Raw genomic sequence first — 20,015 nt, forward strand, 5'->3', positions numbered from 1 at the left:
AGGTGGAAGGCCTCTTTTAAAAAATATAATTACCGATGGAAGGAGAAAGACTTTTTGTGTAACCTGCCTTTGTGTTAATTTTTTTATTATTGATCAAGTCGAAAATGCTATCTAAAACACATACCACTCATGCAAAAAGAGGTGTCAGACAATTTTTTTTTATCATACTGCTTTAATTACATTAAAGATGTCTGTTCCGTTCGATTCCGTTAAATACCAATTCCTCAGAGCAATTGGTACTTTGCGGAACGGAACGGAACGGAATAATAAATTTAAAAAGTTAAAATCAGAACCAATGTTTCTAATCATCGTCGGAAAGGACGACGTGAGGTCAGTCTAGATATCATAATGCATGACTTGCAAATGCGTTAATTTCATGATAATTTATCAGGACAATCCGACATATTCATCTACAGAATAGTTCCCGATGTTATACATTATTACACATTTCACCTGTGAAGATGAGATTAAGTATTCATTTGTGTTATTTGTATATGGAAAACCGTAAAACACAGAAATTTTAAAGTTTGTTTTGTTTTAAAGATTTTTCGAAATTTTGATAAATGCCCCCTTTGGATACCTTAAATGAAATTCCGTTCCGTTCCGTTCCGTTCCGTTCCGTTCCGTAAAGTACCAATAGCCCTAAATCTGTTGTCTAAGAAGCCCCACAAATAAAGAATTCTACGTTTCTAATTTGAAAATCAACAATTCACTTAAATATGAAATAATAAATAAATTCTATTTATTCTGGCATACATTTGCTACACATACAAATTCTTCCATCAACATTCAAAATCCAAAGCATCTATATAAGGCAATGTAACAATGCTGATCTGATATATGAAATATCCTAGCATACTTTTTTTCCAGCAACTAAAATGTAATCGTTAGGTGATCCTATGCATTTATTAAGGGGAAGCTACTATGACGATTCGTGGTGTTTTTCATGCAAAATCATTTGCACGTTTTCTTCTGTTTTATTGAATATATTATCTTCATCAGAATCCACCATTATTTTTAGTTTTTGTTCTTTAGCTGGGAAGTCTTCTGTGTCGTATCTGCTGGACAGAAGGAATTCCATAATCTTATTCATCGAAGCGTTTGCAGCAAATATATACTCGTACAATAACCCAGCAACAACACCTCCTAATATAGGACCAATCCAGTACACCTATTTAAATATAAAACAACAATTAAATTACACGAATTAAAAGTGTCCTCTCTGTAGTGATGAGATCACAAACATTTTGGAATCAACGTAAATGGGTGGCTGAGGTATATAAATGATTGCGGCCGGGGTCCGTAGGTAGTCCAACTGACGGCAAATTATATATCCCCTTTATTTTCCTATATACATACATTGTTCGACCCCTAATCCCCCGCCGCTCCTCATTCGTATCGTCCCATGGAATATGCATGAAATGATTGCTACAGACGCCGAGGAAGCACCAATTAATCAATCGATCCATATATTCAAGTCCATGTGTGATTCCTATCACCTCCCTTTGTAAACTAAATAAGATATCTGATAAACTTTATCTTACAAGATATCTTATAAAATATATGAGATATCTTATAAACTAATCTCATATACTATATAAGATGTCTCATATATATCTCAAACTTTAGAATATATTTTGTAGCGTACACTTTTTAAAGTTAATAAGATATCTTAGAAAAGCGAAAGATACCAAAGGGACAGTCAGACTCATAAATAGAAAATAAACTATCATCGCCTTGGCTAAAATTTAAAAGGACAAACAGACAAAAAGACAAACAATAGCAAACAAATCACAAGAAGGAAAACTAAAGATTAAGAAACACGAATATATGAGATATCCTGAAGTTAGAATAAAAAGTAAAACGGCTTGCATTATTCTCAGGTTATTTAGATATAACCAAAGTTATACACATTTATTTTTTGTGAGTTTTCATCTTTTATAAACAGGAACAATATATCTTATAAATCTATCTGAATTCGATATATAAGAATTGCCTTTTCGTTGGCTTTACAAATAACTTTTAAAAGCAAAGTAAAATTGTACAATTGTAAAAATGCTCAAAACATACGTTTGAATGCATTTATTTACATTTAAGGAGTGTTTTTATTTGTATATTTGTTTACATCTAAAAGCAATTTCCAACAAAGTAAATTTATGCAATTTGCACTTGAATGATGTAGTATTTGGGTATTAAATGCAATTACTTATCACTTAAAAGGCGTTATTAGTAACTTTGCATCCGTCTGAAAAATCAATTAAATATGATGCATACATGCATTTTAATGACAGAAACAGATTATGAAATAACTTAAGTCAGTCATGCATGAAAGTGTTTATATAATGTTTAATATAAAAAGTTTGCTAATCAAATGTGTAAGTCAGACGTGACATACATCTAGTAATAACTCACGATGATCATAAAGTATAATAAGCTCGTAATTTATAGAGTTCATTTTTTTTATATTGTTTTAAATCTACTGCGTAGTTTAAAGAATTGTTATATGTGACGTCATTGTATAACCTTTTTTATTAGTACAAATGTTACATGCCTGAAATAGTTGTGGCTGTCTTGTTAGGTATCTGCGAAACAGATCCTGTTCTTGTTGGTTATAACCACAGGGACTCGGTTAACAGATTATACTTTTTTTAAATGTTTAATTTATTTATTTTTTGCATTTTCTGTCTATTTGTACTATTTAATTGAAGTATTTGAAGATGATATCAATATATCTTAGTTTTCTAGCAATTTGCGGTTTGCTATACATATCCGTATACTAAAAAATCCCAAGTTCTTCAAATGAGAAATGTTCCTACCAACGATTGTGCATATTTGTGTCTTCCAGAATAGCTTCTTGAAATTTAACGATAACTGTGAATGAAAAAGCGATTTTGAAATTTAAGTTATAGTTCATACGTAGCACCTTTATAAGGAATTAAAACGATCTTTGATTTTTGTCAAAATGGGGAAAAACACACACAAGAAAAATTGTATTTTACCCAGTGATTTTCCCAGTTGTTCATGGCAACTGCTGGTCCAAAACTGCGGGCAGAGTTCATACTCGAACCAGTCAATGGTATCTAAAATAAAAACATATTTTTTATAACGCATGTGATGTCTGCAATTGTGCGGACCTAGTGAACATTGAAGTTAAGGAGTCCCTGGGTGCGGGATTTTCAATCTGTGTTTAATTGTGATTGGTTGACTTCGGCTGTTCTCTGCTTTTTGGAAGGGTGTTGTTTCTTTGACATATTTCCCCGTTTCCATTCTTAATTTTATGGATAAAATATGCGGTTGTTAAAAGAGACGGACTATAGAATTTTCTCAACTTATCCGGTTATTCGAAACAACCGAGTTCGACTTCTTAAAGGTTATTACATATATGCATAATGCATATATGTAATAACCTTTGAGAAGTATGTAATAACCTTTGAGAAGTCGAACTCGGAACAATTTGTTCAAACGGGTATATTCACGGGACTAAGAAATTGACTCATCCGAGTTTTCGACACAACCGAATATGAAATATTTTTTCGATATCATGTTTATGATTTTTGCATTCCACCACGTGTCAGCGTGTCATAAATACAATTTCTGTACAGAACATTACTTCAAAGTAAACAGTCTTATGATGGTAAGAGTGCTACTTGTAGACAACGCCAAACAGCAATGTAAACAATAAGGTTGGAACATTATACTCAAGATCAGCGGTAAACATGACTGTAGATTTAAATTATCTTTTACAAACATAGATAATATATTACCCAACTGACCAGTGACATAATCGTTAAAGTGTATACAGTTTTTATTGGTCACATACTCTGAACTTTAATATAAATTTTAAATGATTGGCTGACTTTTGTAATAAAAATACACACATGTAGTAAAAAAAATATTTGTTTAAGCATTTGATCAAAAGTTACTGCTGAAAGGCGACAATTTGTTTCATATTAATTCCGGGCACATTTTACGCATTGGATAAAAATATTTTTATGATTGAATAAATAAAAATATATATATCAAATTGCATTCTTTGATGTGTTATCAGGTTTTTTCACTGAAATCAAAGTCCTAGCCGGTGGAAAAAGCTTCCTTTATAACAAATCACTGCCATTATATGACATTATTAGAAAAATGTATATAAAAAGGTATTATTATACAAATGCATCTGTTTTTAAATTAGTTCAATTATTGTCAACAAAGAATGTATCAGAGTTATCTAATTTAGGAAAATATCTGAAATACGCCACAGATATAAAATTTTCACGTCAATCTTCTGAATGATTGATACTATGTAGTCTTGCCTCCGATTGTATTTTAAATGTTCTGTTATGATATACATGTACATATTTATGATATACCTATAAGCTGTATTGCTTTTGGTTTGAAATAAACTATTAAAGGAGATGTCACAAAATGTTTCGGAATTTGAAATAAAAAAAAAATGACAACGATATGTTTGTTTATATGAGGAAATCCGCATATATTTATATTTGTATAATTACTTGTAATCCCTTGTGGGCCAGATTTGGTTAATAAAATACTGGATTTTATTTGATCATTTCACATAAAAATAACGGCAGATATATACATACAAGTAAATAAATATTTATAGATGCTATTAAAACTTGTGAAGTGGGTGAAATCGTCAGTTTTAAGTGCTTTTCTTGGTTAGCCTTCGTTTTTATAAACGCTCAACTTTAAAAGTTCAGAAAGACATATATAATGTTTTAGACAATCAAAAGGACATTGAATAGCAAATATCGTCTCTGGTCAACTCTTTGTCGATGGGATTTGTCAAAAATTAGCAAATAAATAATAATTTGGTATTCTCCGTCTTGCAAATCAAGCCAGATTTTGCATAATGCTTTTTCTCATAAGTTTGTTAGACTTGGCTTCCATGACAAAAAAAAATTATCAAACCCTCAAAAATGAGACTGTATATACCAATAGATGGTGTATATTTCAAATACAATTGGCATATCACTAGTAGGGGGTTCTTATTAACTAAAGAATGTAATACACTGATGGGGGTCGTCGAATAAAAAAAGCCAACAATGAGTGAGACTGTATGTACCAATGCAGCCCATCTCACATACAATTGACATATCGCCAGTAGGGGGTTCTTATTAACTAAAGAAATGTAAAACAATGATGGGGGTCGTGGAATAAAGACCCTTGAGACACACTACAGGAGGTATCCTTGATAACCCCCGACACCATATTATTGAGATAAAGTATACACTTGAGATATACCCGTTTCAGTGGGTAAATGATAAGTACAATGTGTTTAAATATATTACACAAGCAGTCCATGATAACACGTTTTAACGGTAATCCTGTTTATATAACATTAACATAGTACAGAAATTGAGAAAAAAAGAAAACGTGCATTCCATCTTCATTCTATTTGCATTATTTGACAATTTATATTGTAATTTTGTATTTTTTTTCACTCACGACATTTTCTGCCAAATTTAAAATAAAAATAAAAAATAGACTTTATATAACCCGATGTTTTTTATATTGCATATCAATCTTATTTTAAAGTGTGTCTTTCTACGTCGTAATGTTACTTTCATTTTAGGGTGAAGGTTGGCACCTGTGAAAACGTTTAAACCTGCTACATTTGTTTGCAACCGTCCTAAGTCAGGAACTTGTTGTTCAGTAGTTGCCAATTGTTGATGTGGTTCATAAAAGTTTCTCGTTTCTCTTTTTTTAATAAAGATTTGAGCATTGGTTTTCCAGTTTGAATGGTTTTGCTTTCGTCATTATAGGTGCCTTTTATAGCTTGCTGTTCGGTGAGCCAATGCTTCGTGTTGAAGGCCGTGCTTTACCCTATTGATAATGGTTCACTTTTAACAAGTTGTATTGTGGCTTGGATGGATAGTTGTCTCATTGGCACTCATGCCACATCTTATTTTATCTATTTACACTGCAAAACATTATCTTTCGCATTCAAAAATTTATGACAATTCTCAGGTCTCTATAATTCCAATTTTCAGAGTAAGTCTATTCAAAAAATAAATTCCTTGATCAATCCCATGGATAGATTTTGCAGGCAAGCCTATTTAAGGGTCCGGAAAATACAGCATTTTACACAGGGCATCCAACACGTTACATAAAATACACTCTAGAAGTCTCCAATTTTATAATTTTCATGCAATAGTTGCTGATTGATAATATTACAATGGTAATGTATGCCTGAATTGTTGTCTAACCTAACTTTTGAACTCTAAATTTTTTTTTATATCAAGTACCTAAATTGTCGGTGCGGCAGTCGGACTAAAGAGATTTCACTTTTTTACTCGAATGTCCGCTTTGTGCACGAGTCAGATTTCACCTTTTAGATACATTTTGTCCGTCTTTAAATCTTTATATTTTAATGAATGTAAACGAAAATTTATCTCTTTGTTAAAATGCATTCTAAATAAAAGAAGTTTTGTGTTTTATTCGAAAAGCGAACGTTTATTATTTGTCCTGTATTTAAATCTTTGTACCTAACTAAATATAAACAATGTTTCTTTAAACTCATTAAATTACATTCTTTTAAAATAAAAGAAGTTTTGTATCTTTTTAGGAAAAGCGAACGTTTTGATCTTTGTAAAGATATTTCCATTTTAATTTGAACTGGTATATATATAAAGAAGATGCGATATGATATATAGTTTATCATGGCGATGAATAAGCTTTTTGACGTAGGACTGTTGTTTATTTATTTGGGAAATTGTGAACTTTCTTTTTCTGTATGTATTTATTATATGTTGGTGCTGTGTGTTTATATTCAAATATTATAACTTCATCATATTTAAAAAAGGACTACAAAAGTTGTGATATATGCAATTACAAATAAAATATGCTTAAATGAAAAATAAATAAATGACCTTAATCAGTCTTGTCGAAATTCAATACAGAAATACAAAGCAGAAGCTGAAACGGTGCGTTTTATTTTGATTTGGAAGCTAAAATCGTTCACTAATGTTAAACTTACTGCAAACAAATGACACATGGTTACAGAGAGCCCAATAGACAATGGTCCTGACCCTTTTAGATCGGTCCTCTTCCCATCACATGCTGCAAACACGGTGAACACCAGGACAAACGTTATCATAAATTCCACACCAAACGCTCGTCCTGTCTCCATTTCCTTATTTAGTCCTGTAGTTCCAAGCGCACCCCATCGCTGGTAAGGTGTCACTCCTTTTAATATGAGTGCTCCGAGAATTGCTCCTATGCACTGAGCCGCAATGTAAAAAAAAGCTTTGGCGAAACTTATTCGTCTGGTTATAAAAAATGCACTGGTTACAGCTGGGTTAATGTGTCCACCACTAACATGAGCAATCCCCCATACTATGGTTCCAACACTTAAACCAAAACAAAATGCTATTTGAACGACTGGGTTATAGTTCGTCTTCTCGTCATCCCAAGAGAGACAAGACCCGCAGCCTACGAACACAAGCAACAATGTCCCAATTAATTCAGCTACTACCGCTCGCCAGAAAAATACAGACTTCAAATCGTCAATACTGGTAGCCATTCTCAAAGTAACAAGTAAATTAGATCTACTCATTTAGATGTGATTGAAGCATGTCCATCAAAGTGATCAGTGAAGTATGCCTGTATCTGTAAAATATAACTATTTTATATTACGGTTAAGAGGAGAACTGATAGTATACCTGTACATATCAATTCTTCTATTTACCTACATTGTCGTCAGGTTGATAAACGAGGGCCTCGAACGATTAAACCAACACCAACTTTTTGATTTAAAAATAAATATCACATTTCGGACCTTACTACTGGACAGTGGTCGAATTCCTTAACAACCTACATTGTCGTCAGGTTGATAAACGAGGGCCTCGAACGATTAAACCAACACCAACTTTTTGATTTAAAAATAAATATCACATTTCGGACCTTACTACTGGACAGTGGTCGAATTTCTTAACAACATTTGAATCTGAATACTTTCTTTGGTTATGTTGTAAGCCTTTATTTGTTTGTTGATATTTCTTGCTTATTTATCAACTTCACCATACATATTTAATCCACTTTTGTTTGTCACTTGACCGATAAACTTAAAAGTTTACATATCCCAACAGATTAATTGTTTTTGAATTCGATGGTTTATTTCAAATTTATATTTTAATTTCGGGTCTACATCCTTCACATAGAACTTACCCGAATGCATATATATGAAGCATACATTTATTACGTAATAATTAGAAAATAAAAAACGTGACGGATACGGATAAACCAACCACATAGAATATTCATATTTTTTTTCTTCACATGAAAGAACTATTGAAGAAGTTATCAAATATAACGTAGTACTTTCAAAATATTTGTTTCTACGTCAGATAGTTCAAAGTACAATATACAGATAAAGAAGTAACCTATGCCTTATGAGAAAGGAGGAATAGTGTTTGTTATTAACTTAATCATAGCTAATATAATAAATTAAACATCGATATACTACTATGTATGAACCAACAATACACTTTAGAATGGATATCACACAGTGAAATTTCTTATACTTTGTTTTGGTTATTCGAATATGGCATTTCCCAGTCTATATTTAGTTTTCGTTATTTATATTTTACTATCATGTTCTGTTTATCTATTGGTCTTTTTAAAATTTGAAAAATCAACGATCGTCATCCAAACAAATCGCCAATTTGCTAAGTCCTTCACCAATTTCCCGTTTATTATTTTCCTTTTTGTCGGTCTTGATCTCAATCAAATTTTTATTTTATTTTATTAATCGTCGAATAACATTATAGATCTTTAATTTTCATATTCCACAATGCTATTTCTCCTTCGTTTTTACTTTGGTCATTCACATTTTTCATACAGCGGTAAAAATACATCTAACGCAAATTTATTAACGGACATTCTATTTAAAGAAGAGCATTTTCCAACATCTGTATACGGTTTTATTTTACAATTGAACGAAGTCATTTTCCGTTCGTCTTTCAAATGAATATGAAATTGGACGATGGACATGATAGAATATTAGTTTACGAATTTTGTTGTCAAATAACCAAAATAAAAATGGCTTAGTTGAATGAAAAATAAAACATAAAAGCTGATGACCGTTTACTCCAAAAATAACAATAATATTCTCTTAAAGTTTCACAAACCAGTCATGTTTATAGGTTGCTGTTCGGTGTGAGCCAAGACTCCGTGTTGAAGGCCGTACATTGACCTATAATGGTCTACTTTTATTTGAATGGAAAGTTGTCTCATTGGCACTCATACCACATCTTCCTATATCTATATGTTGTTTTGTAAGAGGTAATGTCTTATATTATAAAACTAAAATACGGAAATCGGCAAATGTTATTCTTTCAGAGCAGATTGGGAGCTCTGTCATAAAGAAATACTGTTATAATTCTCCCCCTAGTTTCTTTGCCAACATCCCCCTTTTTAAATTATTGATCATCTAATTTATTCAGCCCCGAAATGATGACTTAAGACAAGGGGAGGTCATATAATATGTGGATGTACTCTTATACATATGTGAGTGTGTACTTGTAAAATATAATTAAATCACATGCATATTTTCTTTACATATAATTATATATATAAAATTCTGTGCACATTCACTTATATAAGATATATTAAATTCCATGCATAGTTACTATACATATCATCAGTTCCTTGTTTTGTCTTGGGTTAAATAAGGACATAGGGTAGGATTGCTAACCCATCAATTATCAACTATCAATTTACAAAAGACCAAAGAAAAAGGATGCAAACAACTACAGGTCAACGCATGGTCTGAAGCAATGCGCATAATCAATACATATTTGTAAAATATAGTGGTACCGAGATAACAAAAGATAAAACAATTGAAAAAAAATAAACCAACGTCATGATCTTACAGACGAAAAACGATAATAGCAGACAACAACCAACGCAACCACTGGACTACCTGGGATAAGCACATTAACAGATATGTAAAGAGCGGGGTTCACAATCATACGGTTTGTGTTACTCCCCTAACCTAGGACAATACCACAACCGTTTAAGATTAGAACGAAATCTAAAAATGGTCGAAAAGTGTTTGAATAATAAGATCAGTATAAAGCAACAATTAGCAAAAATGACGAAAGAAAAGAACCAATTCAAGCGAATTCGCAGTTACTGAAAGCTAAATTACGAAGCCCATTTCTTCTAATAAATAATTAATTTAAGCAAAGACTTTGATTTGTACAACCTGTGTGGTCCTGATTACATATGTTATATTTGCTGCTTGACGTTAAGCACTTATTTTGAAATCAATCAATCATCCATAACAGGTCATAACGACTAGATTATAGGAAATGAGCAGGATGGATTTGAAACCCGTTTTTCTTCTGTCACTGGACTTATAATTTGAATGATTAAACAGTCTATTGTTTAACATGTTTAATCGCTTTGCATTTGATACTTATTAAAACAATAATGAACATTTTGGGAGGGATGCTTTTTAAAAGTATATAGAAAGATTCATTAATGTACTACTGGAATTATAAAATTAAATATACATGTATTAAAATACCGGTGAAGTGGCTCACTTTTGTTGTATAAATCGCTATAATTTTTGAAGAATTAAAAAAGTGATAACACTTTTTAATATTATATCATAATTTTGTCTAGAAATAATATAACTTGCCTGGTGTGTGTAAGAAATTTTTACTTTTGTCAAACAAATATCGACTAATTATGACGAGCAATAAACCTCAAATGAATTACCTATATCACGTGACGTTTTATGACGAAGAACGTTTAGGGTTATTAATTTATGTATACATTCAGGATGGTTGTTTCCTTACTAATGTAACAGTAGGCTATACATGATATTGCAAATTATTCAATCGTGAGACACCTATGTTGGGCGATGCGTATATTTATCATTTAATTTCGGTAATTAACCGACTAAATGACCTGAAATAAGACATCTGTTTGGTTTTTTGGTGGGTTTTTTTTTACATACTTTACTTTCATTGTTTTACACTAGTAATTTTGGGGTCCTTCACAGCTTGCTGTTCGGTGCGAGCCAATGCTCTTTGTTGAAGACCATACTTTAAAGTTTGACCTATAATAGTTTACTTTTATTAATAAACTCATCATAGATTTTATACATACGCCAGACGCGCGTTTCGTCCACAAAACACTCATCACTGTTACTTGGATGGCGAGTTGTCTCATTGGCGCTCATACCTCATCTTCTTACATCTTCTTATTGGCGTTCTATAGAACGCATAAACAATTTACCCCTAAGGAAGACGTGACATCTGCATTCCTCTCTTCAAAATTATGTTATTCAAATAAAGCTATGCAATTCTACTACTTGGTTTTTTTAAGGGGGTACAACAATCAAGAAAACGATGATTTATTCAAATGCAAGATATTCTTAAAATGCAAATGAAAGTCAGCTATATTTATTTTTTATTTTTTGTATTTAGAACGATGATTCATATTCTACATTCACAGAGTAAATTCTACGCAGTACCTCAAATACAAAGAACAATACGTTTGTATAATCAGCTTCAAAAAGTCTCTTATTACTTTTGTAGCAAATAAAGATTAGAACAGGAAAAAAATAATATAAATATACACTGATATACCGAACTCCAATGCAATTTCAAAAAGGGGAAGGCCATAAAAAGTGATAAAATCAAACGCTATCATTCAACCAACGGAACAAGTGAAAAACAACTGCAATAGTCCTGACTTGTAACAGGAAATAAAAACATAGTTATCTCCTTTTTATAGTTGACTAGATTAGGAAACATATACTCCTAAATCAACATCATCATCAAACTTTCAAAAAAATCAATCCGACCTATACAATCTTACAATGTCCCCTCTTAAGAGTCTCTTACCTTAACGCACACACTCCCAACTTCATTTAGCAAATTAGAAATAACGAAATCGTGTCGCACAATTTTTATTGAACCCAAGTATAACCTAGACTAACCGGTTTCTACAAATATAACTGAATGTAAATATGGATACCTAAATTGACCACTCAACCGCCAGTTTATCCACGGCTCATTCAAGAAGTAATTGCGTCCAATCTTATATGTGTTAGAATTGTTATAAAGATTCAATGTTAATAATACCTACAGACAATAAAGCAGCGTACATAATGATTAAGAAATCGTTATAAGGTATTATATAGGATTATTATAAGGAGAATACATCAACAGTAGACTGGTCAGGAATTTTTTCTTCCATCTTTAAATGACATAATACGGACACCATGACATAGACTAATTTTTACCTTCTCCACATTGAAAACATCTGAATGTAAACAGTAAAGGTATTATACCTATGAATGATCTAATATTTCATGCCTGAGGGAGTTGGCACTTAGTTTTTTTCAATCGTTTCTCAATTTGTCAATATTATTGTATACAAAACTATGTTATAAAGTAAGTCGGTCATATATGTTTTTCGTAAATTGTTTAGTTATAAATAAGTCCATTGGGTTTCTCGTTTCGCATTTTTTAATATCGAGGCCTTTTATAGTATATAGCCGGCTGAATTGTATGGGATTTTCTCATTGTTGAAGACCGTATATATGGTTGCCATAATACGTTGGCAATACTTAAACGCGTATGTCAAAGTTACCCTGGTTTTCAGTAGCCAGTGCTACGACACTTACAGAATTTATTACATACATTTCTAAACTTTTCTGTTAATAAGGTTTCGACTCCTTCAGGCAAAATAGTTTTTTGCTATCTTTAAGGTTCCTTAATGGTCACTTATCTAAGCAAGTGTTTACACAGTTTTGCTTCTCAATGGATTGGTTTTTATTTTGCGTTTCAAGTGATGGCGATTCAACTTGAAGTGTTTTGTTTTCAGTGGTCAATTTGCATGAAGTTAATGATATAAAAGCAAAACTTATAAAGTTTGCAGTATATCCAATTTGAAGTTCACAGTGATATTTCATGTGTGTATTTAGTAAGTCATCACTGAAATGTGAAGAAAGGTCAAAACAAAGTTAACCGAAAGTCTTGTTGCGTGTGTTTAAGAATGTATTTGGCAAAACTTTTGGGAATTGTGGTCCTCAATGCTCTTCAACATCGTAATTTATTTGGCCTTTTAAACTTTTTTGGATTCGAGCGTCACTGATGAGTCTTGTAGACGAAACCGGCGCGTCTGGCATATATACTAAATTTAGTCCTGGTATATGTGATGGGTTTATTTGTATGTGTTTAAGAACCCAAATCGTTAGCATTTTGGTTTGTGTTTTTACCTCGGTTTAATTTGAATCAGTATTCTTCTTTAAAAAATAGATTTTTCTTGACATAGTACAAACTGTTATATAATGTTTGCCATTAAAAAAAAAAGGAAACGTGTATAAATGAAAACATAGAGACTTTGAACTGTTAGAAACACTAAGGATTTTCTATAAATAGAATAGATTAACTTATTTGTATCTGGCAAAGCCTTTCCGGATTGTGGGTCCTCAATGCTCTTCAACTTCGTTTTAATTTTGTCTTAGTTATGTTTTTAGTTGAGCGTCAATGATGAGTCTGATATGATCATGGTAAAGGATGTAGGTGTATTTGATATTAGATGCATCAATGATTCGAAGTTACTTATTGTTGCATTCACAATTACAATAGTTTAAAAATTAAAAACTAGGATCGATGAAATTCAAATTAATTAAATTTTTCCTTTCGTCAACTTCTAAAATTTAGTGTTTGAGGTATATTCTGAACTCAAAAAAAAATCCTCCATCGAACGCATGAAATACATTAAGTATCACTTCATAATTTATCAGATTGTCATTTATTGGTTGAAACTTGCATTGTTTTAATTTCTCAACTTACTAGATATATTTTTAATTCTGTCACATATACGACATTTATATCAATCTGACATCACTATTGGTTCTATCATATTCTTGGTTTTGACATTTATTAATGAATATAACTTACAGTTCGTGTATCGGTGTATAAGTTTATTTACCATTGCTGGGTCGTTGCCGGAAAATTTCCTTTTCGAGAATATTACAAGTAAGCACTTCTGTATCATCACATGAATTATCATTGATTTGGTCATGGTCATAATAAAAAAAATAACTGTGTACGTAATTTTTGAAATATTAACACTTTTCTACCCCAGGACTAGATTACCGTAGCTGTTTTTTTAGCAAAATATTTCTGAAATTTGGGCCTTCAATACTCTTCAACCTCATGCCTTTTGCATACAAAGTCATAATTTAACTGGAAGAAAACAAATCCGGGTTACAAACTGAACCGAGGGGCACACACCAACTAAAAAAGAAAACAATGAAACAACAGGACCACTAAAGTGCAACCAAAACAAACGCCAAAAATACATACAAACGAATTATTTGATAAATCTGCCATATTCCTGACTTGGCGCAGGACATTGAATACAATGGTGGGCTGAATTTGTTTTTATGGCTAGCCAAACCTCCCACTTTAAATGATTCGTTAATTTCAAAAAGATTTTCAAAATTATATCACTGCTAATTTTGATTTTTGTTTGTTCATGAGTTAACAATTACAAATATACAGGCAACTGGGTTGGTGATATCCTAGGGACTGAAGATCCACAAATATTGGTACCAACCAAGTGGATGTAATCACATCACGAATGCTTCAAAGAATTATTTGTTTTAGACCGGAGAGCGTTTCAACAGCATAAAACATATAATGACAATGGCAAAGCAACTTGGGTGTCCCCATATTATTACAAATTCTAATTTGCCGTGAGAAATGCAAACTAGATAAACCCTCCTATTATAAATAATCATATATTATCTATATAATTATACATCCCCTAATTTATATCATTTAGACAAAGTATAAATTTACATATATGAAATGGAAATTGGCCATGATGTGTGAAAGAGACATCAACCCATAAAGCTGAAAACAATGTTTATGTTTTGCATATATAAATTTCGCCTACAGGTATATTCAACAACCTCGTTACATCAGTCTATTCTTGAAGGCTGTAAGCCTTTAGATCATTTGTGTCACATAAGGTAGTTATATCATACATGTATATATCGAATTCCCCTATTATCAATATCAAGTACAGTCCTTATGTAATCAGACAGTTTGATAAATGTCGAACAAGATAATAAAGATCAAATTCAAACTCAAAATATATATCTTGAGATTAATATATAATCATTATTGCTGATTATTGAACTTGATATCTGAACTCCAAGTATCCAGAGAATGTTGTGGGAAATTCATGGTAACCTATATTATATAAGTGTATATGAACTAATAAGGAAAATCACATAAATATTGAACTCGGAGGCAAATTTAAAACGGAAAGTCCGCCATCATTTGTTAACGTGGGTTTTTTTGTGTGTTTTTTTTTCCATTTTGTAAATATATGTAGGCTTAATCCTAATTTTAATAAAAATCAGCTTTTTTTTTACTTATGAATACTGTCTTGAAAATATGCAATTATGAAGGTTCATACAGTTGATCAAAATACGGCCAGCTGAAAAAGGGAATTATATTGCTGTTCGATGTTGGAAAAGGTATTGATTGATGTCAATTTCGGATTAATTAAATGTAAAAAAATCTAGCGGTCTTTTATTCGGCATAAATTTTTAAAAGATTATACTAGCGTAATTCTCACTTTAAGTGATAGTATAAGGGCGCTCATTCGCAAGCCCAGTAGTCAGCACTTTTTGTGCTGATATGAATTGTCATTGATATGGTTATATTTATAAATTTACTGTTTACAAATTTTTGATTTTTTTTAAATACTAAATCTTTTCTACCTCAGATATAGATTACCTTAGCTGGATTTGGCAAAACTTTTAGAAATTTTGGTCCTCAATGCTCTTCAACTTCGTACTTTATTTTGGCTTTTTTAACTTTTTTGAATTCGAGCGTCACTGATGAGTCTTTTGTAGACGAAACGCGCGTCTGGCGTACTTATATGCTAAATTTAGTCCTGGTATCTATGATGAGTTTATTTTCGGTATGTTACTGCAAAAATGTCAAAACAAGAATGTGTCCACAGTACACTATAATGCCCCAAGCACATTAAAATTCTATGTTTAGTGGACCGTGAAAATGGGGTAAAATCTCTAATTTGGCATTGAAATTAGAACGATCATATCATAGGGTACATGTTTACTAAGTTTCAAGATGATTTGAATTCAACTTCATCAAAAACTACATCGACCAAAAACTTTAACCTGAAACGCGAGAGACGAACGGACGGATGCACAGACCAGAAAACATAATGGCCAAAAATGGGACATAAAAAATTGTATTGCAAAAGTTTGATTTGACAATGAGAAGACATAAAGAAAATATGAATATTTGAAGTCACTGAGAAAAAAAAATTCAAATGAAATTTTGAAGGGGGGTGTCTATGGTAATCGCAGCTATCTTATTTAACTTGATGCAACAAAATAAAATAAGCTTCACGCCATATTACGAGAAACATTTAACTTTTGACTTGATGATAACATAAAAATCAAAATCAAAAACCTCAAACGCATCTAACAAATGGAAAACGATTGTCATACCATGACTTGTGACAGGCATTTTCATATGTAGAAATGGTGGATTTAACCTGGTTTTATAGCTAGCTGAATCCCTCACTTGTACAGCAGTCACATTGCATTTCATCATATTGACAACAATGTTAAAGAAAATCAAACATACAAAATAGGTAAACACGTTAAAAAATGGGGTACAGCAGTCAATATTGTAAAACGTAAAATAACAAAAAATACTGAACTCCAAGGAAAATTCAAAACAAAAAGTCCCTTATCAAATGGTAAAATCAAAAGCCCAAACACATCAAACGAATGGACAACAATCATGTGTCTTCGATTAAAGCTTATTTTAGAGAACAAAAAGACGAGACATTCTTTGCTATAACATTTCCTCTCCTACTGCCCATGCACTGTATAATGACGTTTTTAGAGTCTGAGTAGCAGCTGCAAGCTCTTGAAAATCGAATGAGTTTGGAAATATATATTTCATATGAAGTTGGTGTATTGCTGCTAAAGTGGGGAACATTTTAGATTTCTATATTAAAATAAAAAATCGACCGCTTTGTCTAATTCGAGGTATAAGTCTAAAGATGAAATGAAAATAAACGTGTCTGTTATTTCTTTAATTTCTAGTACTATAGAAGATATATTAATGGATCCTGATCAGAAAAGATTTGATTGTTAGTGGAAACAACATCAGTATATCAAAATGGGAAATTAAATTATTGGGTATTTTTTATTTTCTTGTTTTTGACAAGTGTCTAGAGGAACTCCGACTCATATGTAAATGAGAAGAGGTTGACAAGGAAGAAGCGCAAAGACCATTCCCATTGGAATGTCGAAAAACTGTTTGAAAAGTCTACCTCCAAATCTAACAAATATGGTGTATATGAGAAACTCCAGCATACTGATCCAATTCTTCTTTTAGACGATTTTTCAATTTCAATTGGTTTATTTGAAATACTTTGTTGAAAAATCAAAAAAATGAAAGAAATAATTCCAGAGAAAGATCGAAATTTAAAAGTATCTAAATGTTCTCGGGAGTTTTTTTATGATCCATATAGTATAGTTATTCCACTATGCGAGTAAACAGTCTAACAGTATTTCTCAATACCGTCTGTCAGTGCAAATACAATTTTGACACTCTAGTGTAGAATTCCTTTGAAGATGAGCTGGCAATGTAACGTTTTTTGTATGGAATTTTGCGAAGCTGGGGTATCTATAGCAAACAAAGTATATCCTCATATTTGCTCTTCAATGTAATGTTAACTGAAACCACGAAGGGTTCACCAAAATATCATCCTTGACAAATGATACATCATGATTGGATTGACCTTTGTGGAATATATATGCCTCAGATGAAAATGTCAATAAGGCCAGTAGTTTTCTCGTTTAAATTGTTTTACATTGTCATTTAGGGACATTTTATAGCTGACTATGCGGTATTGGGATTGTGCATTGTTGACGGCTGTACGGTGACCTATTGTTGTTAATTTCTGTGTCATTTTGGTCTTTTGTGGACAGTTGTCTCATTGGCAATAATACCACATCTTCTTTTTTATATTAAACTATATGCGTTAAACCTGGGTATAGTCTATACAGTAAAGTAAAGGTAAATTTTCTAATCCCAATGCTTTACATGCATACATTTGTTAAACACTGCAATATATGATATCACTTGATTTCTGTTAGAAAATGACATTTCAATTAAAAAATGTCTTGCCTCTTAGGTGTTAAGCGTCAGGAATGATTAAAACCGAAACTTTTGAAAGCCAAGGATGTATAAATACATTAAAACGAAAGAAGCTATATGACCAGGGGTTAAATAAAGGCAGCGGTATACTCACTCATAAATATATGGACAAAAATCAAAATCGGAGTAACAAACTAAAACCGAGGGAAACGCATTAAATATAAGAGGAAAACAACGACACAACACTAAAATGTAACACACACATAAACGGACCAAGCATCAGACAAAATCCCACGAGAATAACAAATATAACATCAAAACCAAATACATGAATTTGGGATAGACAAGTACCGTGACACGTCTTATCGCAATTCGAGTTAAAATTTGACTTCGGGAGTTGAAACCTCAGAGTCTTTATCATTTGATCAATAGAATTGTTACCAATCATGTCGATACATTGGAATTGGACTTAATCGATATCAAATATCTAGCTTTTTCAATATGAAGACAACATATTTTTGTTAATACGTTCAATAGAGTCGACAAAAGGTTTCGGTTTCACAAATTTTCTTTCGATTGCATTGTAAAGAAATGTGTTTGCATCTCATGGATTTCACATGTACAATGAACAGGAATCAGAAAATGTATTATTTGAACAAGAGTTTTGAATTTCTTTTGAAAAGGATGTTTTTTTTATTTCTTGGAACTACTACTATTATAATATTCTAAATATTGTTTAAGCAGGATATATCTTCCGTCTTTGTTTCATTTGTTAGTGACCTACTAGCAATACATACTAAATATAGTGTGATATATAGCCTACCCCGATGAAAGATAAATAAATCACATTACTTTGAATGGATAAGAGGGTTTCTGCTAGCAATTTTTACAGACAGGTAGACGAAACGACAAATTCTGTTATTGAATATAACAGAACGGTATTATATTTGCGCCTGCAGACGCGGGTTTCGTCTACAAAAAGACCCATCAGTGACGCTCGAATAACAAAATTTGGATAAGGTCTAAAAAGTACGAAGTTGAAGAGCATTGAGGACCAAAAGTTCCTAAAAGATTTTCCTAAAAGTTTTAAAGAGGTCGTGAACAATTGCCCATGACACAAACATGACTTACAACGAAAACCACTGAATTACAAGTTTCTGATACTTGGGACAGTCATATAAAGAATGAGGCAATTCAAATGTGTTGGTTTCTTACCTCTGCACAACTTTGTCAATCCTGAACAAAATCCCTACGTCTGTCGGCATCCTTATATTGTGCATTCGTTCAAATATATATCAACCACAGGAGGAGGAGTTGTGCATATTTTTATTTTGACTGATAGACGGAAAGACAATTTATAGCGTTTTATATAACAGGACATTTTTTTCTCCTTGTTTCGGTTTTCTACGACTTACTTTTGAATTGTAATTACGTAATATACTGTGACCGTACTGCGGAACCTTGTTAGATACCTATATAGACAATCATATTGCCGCCAATATATATTCAGTGCGCACCGGCTATTATTCAGTGTATACATAATCATATTGTTCGCTCAATAAAAAAAATTATAGTGTTCTTAAATTCATACAACATACACGTGGCAGTGCATTCTAATGTCTCCTTTTCAATAAGAACGATACACGGAAAAATGTCTTATTTTGAAACGGGGTTTAAAGAACTAATCTTTTTCAGAAGTATTCGATCAACGGAACGTGCACATAGAAAGTTGACAATAATGGTTTATTTCAATATAATATGTTTCAATTAAAATTAGATCGCAAATCATCTTCAGCGTATAAATGTTAGAAA

The 20,015-nt window shown here is 31.9% G+C and overlaps 1 protein-coding gene across 3 annotated transcripts; it reads right to left on the reverse strand.

Annotated features, from left to right (window-relative positions):
- Positions 1-713: 713 nt before the first annotated feature.
- LOC134720569 (aquaporin AQPAn.G-like) lies at positions 714-19,522 on the reverse strand. Of its 3 annotated transcripts, none has more exons than XM_063582894.1 (4): positions 19,419-19,522; positions 6,992-7,623; positions 3,000-3,080; positions 714-1,171 (listed from the first exon to the last, which is right to left on the reverse strand). In XM_063582894.1, the coding sequence occupies exons 2-4, from the start codon at positions 7,568-7,570 to the stop codon at positions 923-925; spliced, it is 909 nt and encodes a 302-aa protein (XP_063438964.1). In that variant the 5' UTR covers positions 7,571-7,623; positions 19,419-19,522; the 3' UTR covers positions 714-922. The 3 variants fall into 3 exon arrangements, with proteins under 3 accessions (XP_063438964.1, XP_063438963.1, XP_063438965.1); XM_063582893.1 differs by lacking the exon at positions 19,419-19,522 and adding an exon at positions 11,874-11,994; XM_063582895.1 differs by lacking the exon at positions 19,419-19,522 and adding an exon at positions 7,707-7,775.
- Between the last annotated feature and the right edge of the window lie 493 nt (positions 19,523-20,015).

This window comes from Mytilus trossulus, chromosome 6 (assembly GCF_036588685.1).
Source record: "Mytilus trossulus isolate FHL-02 chromosome 6, PNRI_Mtr1.1.1.hap1, whole genome shotgun sequence".
NCBI classification, from domain to species: Eukaryota; Metazoa; Mollusca; class Bivalvia; order Mytilida; family Mytilidae; genus Mytilus; species Mytilus trossulus.

Coding starts and splice junctions, on each gene's coding strand:
- LOC134720569 (XM_063582894.1), bottom strand. CDS start 7,570: ATGAGTAGATCTAATTTACTTGTTACTTTGAGAATGGCTACCAGTATT. Junction 3,081..6,991: donor CCATGTGTCATTTGTTTGCA/GTAAGTTTAACA, acceptor TTTTTATTTTAG/ATACCATTGACTGGTTCGAG. Junction 1,172..2,999: donor ACAACTGGGAAAATCACTGG/GTAAAATACAAT, acceptor ATATTTAAATAG/GTGTACTGGATTGGTCCTAT.